Below are 6,435 nucleotides of genomic sequence, written 5' to 3' on the forward strand. Positions count from 1 at the left end.
TTTAAGTGCAGTGATAAGCCCAGGTGACAGATGTTTCTAATCACATTAGCGAAGTTTCTAGGGAAAGTCAGGCTTTCCTTTTTTCTGTATCTTTGCTGCCACCTAGCGGCTAACTTGTTTTGTTCCTTAATTGAAAGCTTTTTGTATACAGAAAAAAGAGAAAACGACGTCTACATTTTCACACAGCTGAAACTTTATATGTTTTAATTCTAAAATGTTTCAATTGTTTCCACCTAAAATTGTGAATTTATTCTTTTGAATTTAGACTTGTTATGACTTAAAATATGTAACATTCTCAAAAACATACCACTTTTATTTCTGGCAAAAACTATGACATTTTCTTCAGAGTATTTAAACATTTTTTTCTGTTAAATGGACACATTTTTAACCTTCATTAATTTGTGCGTTTTTTAAAGTTATTTTATGGAAACTTTATTCTTACCAAAAAAAAGTTATAAATACATTTAAAATAAATACGTGATTTAAATAAACAAGTGACTGCAATACCATTAAGATAACTATATAATGTTTATTAAAATATATAAAAGAAAATACATATATGCATAATATATCCATGATGAAATATGCATATACAGAATAATAATTATACAATAAAATGTGTTTACATTTATAGATTTTTTTATACATAGAGCAAGATAATTTTGCATTAAAACTGGCAGTGGTGATTTTACGTAGACTCCCTCCCTCCCAAACAGGAAACCCCTCCATCCACATTAGGGCCTCCTACAGGAGGAGAAGAAGCCCATGTGGAGAACTTCAGAGCAGCAGCACCTTTACACCTGAGATCCATGTTTTGGAAAGGTCCTACACAGAACGACACATCTACTCCAATATACAGTATAGCTTCATGGGACTTTAGCCAACAGTATCAAGAGGGAAAGAAAGGACGATGCATCAAAGTCACTTTGTTTCTTTTCAGGATTCGTCCCTCGGAGACAAACGCTGCAGTCCTGTCACAACATTAACAAAAACCTCAAAGCTGTGCCATATATATTTTGTTATAACACAATAACTTCTGACAAACATCCTCCTGGTCCTAAATGGTCAGTCATCACACTACCCCTCATCTAACCTCAGATTATTATATCTGTATAGCCTGGCAGAGTGAAACTGAAGATCCTGGAGGCAGAGCCGGACTCTCCTGCTGGGATGACGTTAAGTCCTTCAGACTGGTGTGGTTGTGGTTGGTCCTGTACAGTTTTAGGTCACTGCACGCTGAGGGTGGTCATGTCTGATGGTAGTGGTGGTAGTGGTGGTGGTGGTGGTGTTCGTGATGATGGTGGTGCTCGTGGCGCTGGACCATTGGAACCACAAAGCCTGGGCTCCCAGGAGGAAGTGACGTCTGCTCCCTCTCTAGACTGGGCAGTACAGTGGGCACGGGAGCGGGCTGCTGGGACTGGGACTGAGGTGACAGCTGGGCCCTGGTCGGGGACAAGGTATCTCTGGTTTTGGCCCTCAGACGTTTACTGTGACTGTACTGCAGGGGGTGCTGGTGGTGGTGGCTGGAAGATTGGACCTGGTGTGGTAAATGGTACACATCCTGGCCACCGTGGCCTGATGCATTGACACTGTGCAGCGCAGGTTGCAGCAGCGGGTGGTGGCCGTGACATTTAGTCGATTTTCCACCGCCGCCGCCTCCATTGTTGCCACCCCCTCCTTTGTAGTTTCCTTTCGGAGACTTGATGAACTGAGTACTTTTGCCTCGGGACTCCGTGGGGTTGTAGCTATCGCTGATAATCTGTGAGCGACGCTGGTGAATGACTTGGGTTTCTGGTTCATGGGAGCGTGAACGGCTCTGGTTCTGGGAGCTTCGGACTTGAGGCTCCTGCGAAGGAGTGACTGGGGCAGTTCCTGAAGCAAGAGTACAAAGACGCCAGGTAAATTTACCATGAAAATAAAGAAAATATTATAGTATAAAATCACATGAAAAGAATCAATGGAAAAATTTAGGAAGAATGACCAAAGTTTTTTTTCAGTATTTACAAAACAGCTACAACTTATAAAAGAAATATATTAATTAAAAAATGTTATAAATCATCATAATTCTCAGAGTCACTTTGCTTTTGTGTGTCTACCTGTTACACCTTGTAATTAATGTATACGTATAAAGTATGTAATATATGAAACTAAAAGAAATGACCCCAACCTTCAAACCTCGAGGTGTAATTCTCTATCCCGGCCAGGTCCAGGTAGTGATTCCTCCTCTCCGTGTTCTCATCCACACAGTAATGTTGACCCTCAGGGTTTGTCGCCTCGGTGCTCTGCCCTCTACTGCTAGAAGTGAGACACCGCAGCCAGATGAGACGCCACAATCGTCATTAGGCATGTTAAATCTATGGTGATGAAAATAATGTATACAGTATATATATAAATGATGACTTTGATGACGATGACTGACCTGATGTATGAGGACAGGCGTTTATCAGTGGAGCGTCCTTCCTCCTGGTGACAGCGATCTGTGGAGAAGTCAGTTCAGTTAAAACCACAGTATTTATCAGTTTATAATATTCCTTGGTCTTTTGTAACAGTTATTGTTTTTGCTATTTTTAAGAACTCATATAAACACTGACTAAAAATAACCAAACCAAAACTAACTCGGTTTAACAAATTCAGACTTTTATCCCGACTGACCTGTTCCTGTTTCTCTCCGGTGGGACCTTGGCTCTGGGGTGACGGTCAGTTTGACACGCAGAGTTTTGCTTTTGTTGTGGCAGGACTGATTGACAGAGGCATCCACCACATCATAGATGGTGTGCATCAGACTGGACATGTCCTGTAATGACACAGGAGGAAGAGTTTTACTCTGGTTTGTTGTACTTCATTACAGGAGGCACAGACACAGGGAGATAATGACAGAGAGAATAATGACAGTTTAACACACACACACACACACACACACACCTCCTTTGTAACTTTCCCACTGTTGTCAAAGTCGTACAGGGTGAAGATCCATTCCTGACGGTTGTCGTCCTCCACTGACACGTCACACTCCAAGTCCTGGTTAAAAAATCACACGGTTTAAAACAGAATCAACATTTCATGTCACCTTAACTGTATACAAGCATCCAAAATTTGTAACAGCAGGGGGCAGCAAAGGCAGTAAATGAACCTATTCACAAATCCTATTCACAATCCCAAGGTATTAACTCTTATCCTACCACAAACAATTTAATTAAAAGAAAATATGTTCATGTGCCAACAAAGGCCCCAGGCCTGGACTTTGGACAAACCCAGCTTCGGATAAAAAGGATAGGGGGAAAAAAAATCACAAACTGATATAAATTATTAAATCCTGAGAGTTTTGCAGCTGAAGATGAAGCTGGTGAAGTCCCTGGTTTACAACATGTAAACAAATCATTTGTAATTCAGCTGTTTCCTTTGGTTGATTTTGCCTTGAGGCAGAGAGAAAAGAAACCGAACGGTGAGTATTTCCATTGTGACCTTGTCTTTCTGCCATCTTCCAGGAAAAATGAGCTCAGCCACTCTGTGTTACAACTTTTTGACAACAGCTTAGATTCTGATGTATCTGGTAACATGGCCATAATTGGACAAATGGGCACAGCAGAGAGCTGACACTGTGAAAAAGGCAGTGAACACAGAGAGAAGCACTTCAGCAAAATTTCCTCCACTCACATAACCGGCAGCGATCTCCAAGGTCTAGATCTGAACACTTCTTAAAAGCATTCAAATCTACTTACTGATGCATCCTAATGAGGAAGTGCTGGAGCGGCTGAAACAGATGACCGTGCAATACATTCATGTAAGGTATTTGAAAGTCAGATCAATGATGAGCCTAAATTATAGTCAAAAATATCTGAGAAATTCTAAGATTTTTAACAAGCTATGAATTAGGCCAAAAGTTGCTAATTTTAGAAAAATAAACATACAAAAATGTATTAAATTTTACTGAAAATGTTTTTAAAAATGGCCTCTAGAACTGTGGAGATGATCCTTTAGAATTAAGTTCACGTCAGGTTATAGCACTCAGCTGTAAAATGTATTCACCAGTCATTCGTCTTAGCTGGTGAAATCCTTCTTTTGTCCATTAATAGAATCAGGAAACATAAAAAAATGGAGCCATAGAAATGACTGCCCCAGCAGAGTTGTATTAACTGTTTCACAAATGTAAATAAAATCCCAGCGTTGGGAGACTTCACACAACAGGCTCAGCTTGATAATCAAACTCGGAGCGATCCATCTGCAGCCTGTCGAAGTGTAAACTGCTTACGTCCAGGCTGATGCGTTTTTTGCCAGAAGCTTTGGTGGCATCTCTGAGTATCTCTCGCTCTCCATCCTCTGAGTGCAGGTACTGGAGATAGCTTTCACAGCCCTCAGCCTTCTCAGGAGGAAGAACCACTGTGAAGACAAGTCCATAAAAACCAAGGTCAGAATCTGTGGATTCATTCTCTACTGGATCAAAACAACAGTCTGAGAGTCCAAAGTTGACTATTGGAGCTACAGAGGACACTGCACTGTACTTCTAAGGTGCCAACATAGAACTGCACATTTACAATAAAAAGCTAAAATGTTGGAAAGAATCAGTGGAAGTTAATGAAAATAAAGCAACAAGTTAGTTGGAATAAACTGCTACCAAAAAATAGATGACGTGGCAAAAATTGTAGCATATTTGTCCAGAGATTAAACAGCAGCTGAGCGCACAGCTAAGTTAACATTAGCACATATCATTATATAATATAGCAATAAGATATTCTTAAAATAGCAATGTGGTTTTAAATGATACCTCATTAAAAGTTCTAAATTGGTTCCATTAACAAATATCAGCCACAAAAAAGAAAAGAAAAGAAAAACAAAAAGAAACGCTAACTAGCTATAATTTTAGCAACATTACTTCAGATTCAGGCCTTAAAGTAGTCATTTCATGCTCTGTGTTAAGCTTTAAAATTCATGCATATATCATTTTTTATCAAACTATGGGCCGTTTCCTCTCCGCTGTATAAAATATTCAGAGGCTGTTTCTGCACAGAGCCTATAAGTGAAAAGACATCATTTCCCACCTACCCTCTAGGGGACAGTGTTGATCTGTGAATTGTCCTTCCTTCAGCTCACCACTTGGAAACTCCTGGGAGGAAAAAAGACAAGGAGAAAAAGGAGGAGGGGGGAGTAGAGGGGTTAGATGTAAGTGAATCTACAGTTCAGACCACAGACACAGGGAAAACAAACAGTTCCAGCAAAAGCATTTCCTACTCAGATGAGAGAGGGAAAGAAAGAGGGGGAGAGGGAGCGAGAGGGAGAGGGAGAGGGAGAGGGTTGGAGGCTCCAGCGTGGCCAAACACTTTGAACATCTGCATGCTTATTGTGTTTCTCTGTCTGGGGCGCAGCAGCGCGGCCACAGCCAGGCTTTCAAGATTCCTCGAAACTGTTCAAATGAACTTCCATCAAAAAGTACTTCATACTTCATAGTAGTAATCTCTCTCTCTCTCTCTCTCTCTCTCTCTCTCTCACACTCATTTTAAGTCAACCTGTGCACACTGTACTCATTACGTCTGACATGGAACCCACTGAGGAGTGTTTGATGGTGGAAATCCAGAGTTGGGGGCCCAGGTATGATAGTATTTCTCGTCGAGAACCTGACGTGGAGCTGCTAATGTAAACCAAATATCACAATAGGCTCCCAGCGATAGACGTGTGTTTATTTGTTCAGTGCAAAACAATTGCCAGATGGAAACTTCCATGTAGACAGGATGGGACTGATTAAATACAAAAAAAACCATCACTGTAGAATAAAAATAGGGGGCGGGGTTTACTGTCTTATGTGAACAATCTTTATCACGCATAAAGTATAACCACAGTGTATTCATAACCATTCCACACATGTGCTGATCCAAATTGGGGCCCTAATCACACACACACACACACAAACACTGTTTTTTGTGTTTTGTGAGGACTTTATTTACAATGCATTTCATACCCCCCCCCCAACTCTAACCACAACCACAACAATGACACGTCTACTCTGAACCGTACTCTCATCCTGACTCCAAACTAAATTTAAATCTCATTACTGTTTCACTCAGTGCGGACGTCCCAACGAAGGCAAGTGTCTCAACAATCACAGGTCCCCACGAGTATAGCTGTATAGACACACGCACACACACAGGCCTTAACAACTGGATTGTGGAAACAATGAAAATTAAGTGCAGTAGAGGCCCCGGTAACCGCAAAAATTTAAACAACAAATGATTCATCTTATTTACGTCATCCTCAGTCGGCCGAGCCGGTCCACACACACTTTGAAATAAAATCTCACCACACCGAGTGGAGGAGGTCCACTACGAGGAGACAAATATGAAACAGATAGATGCTAGCAAACAAAAGAACTCCATGTACCCTCAACAGAGCTCAGGCTCAAAGCGAGAGTCAGAACATCTGCATACGTTTAGGTGAACGTCCCCT

At 41.1% G+C, this 6,435-nt stretch overlaps 1 protein-coding gene across 2 annotated transcripts in view; it reads right to left on the bottom strand.

Moving 5' to 3' along the window:
• Nucleotides 1-552: 552 nt before the first annotated feature.
• Nucleotides 553-6,435, bottom strand: part of nkd2b (NKD inhibitor of WNT signaling pathway 2b) — a 24,565-nt gene continuing 18,682 nt past the window's right edge. The window contains exons 4-10 of one of the 2 annotated variants that reach the window (XM_008323320.3): nucleotides 5,041-5,101; nucleotides 4,250-4,377; nucleotides 2,923-3,018; nucleotides 2,653-2,794; nucleotides 2,420-2,477; nucleotides 2,168-2,292; nucleotides 553-1,872 (exon numbers count right to left, since the gene is read on the bottom strand). In XM_008323320.3, coding sequence (XP_008321542.1) covers nucleotides 1,247-1,872; nucleotides 2,168-2,292; nucleotides 2,420-2,477; nucleotides 2,653-2,794; nucleotides 2,923-3,018; nucleotides 4,250-4,377; nucleotides 5,041-5,101 — 1,236 coding nt within the window. In that variant the 3' untranslated portion in view covers nucleotides 553-1,246. Of the gene's footprint in view, nucleotides 1,873-2,167; nucleotides 2,296-2,419; nucleotides 2,478-2,652; nucleotides 2,795-2,922; nucleotides 3,019-4,249; nucleotides 4,378-5,040; nucleotides 5,102-6,435 lie in introns of both variants that reach the window. The other variant, XM_008323319.3, reaches the window with a different exon arrangement.

The sequence above is a fragment of the Cynoglossus semilaevis genome, chromosome 13 (genome assembly GCF_000523025.1).
Source record: "Cynoglossus semilaevis isolate Cse_v1.0 chromosome 13, Cse_v1.0, whole genome shotgun sequence".
Classification (NCBI taxonomy): Eukaryota; Metazoa; Chordata; class Actinopteri; order Pleuronectiformes; family Cynoglossidae; genus Cynoglossus; species Cynoglossus semilaevis.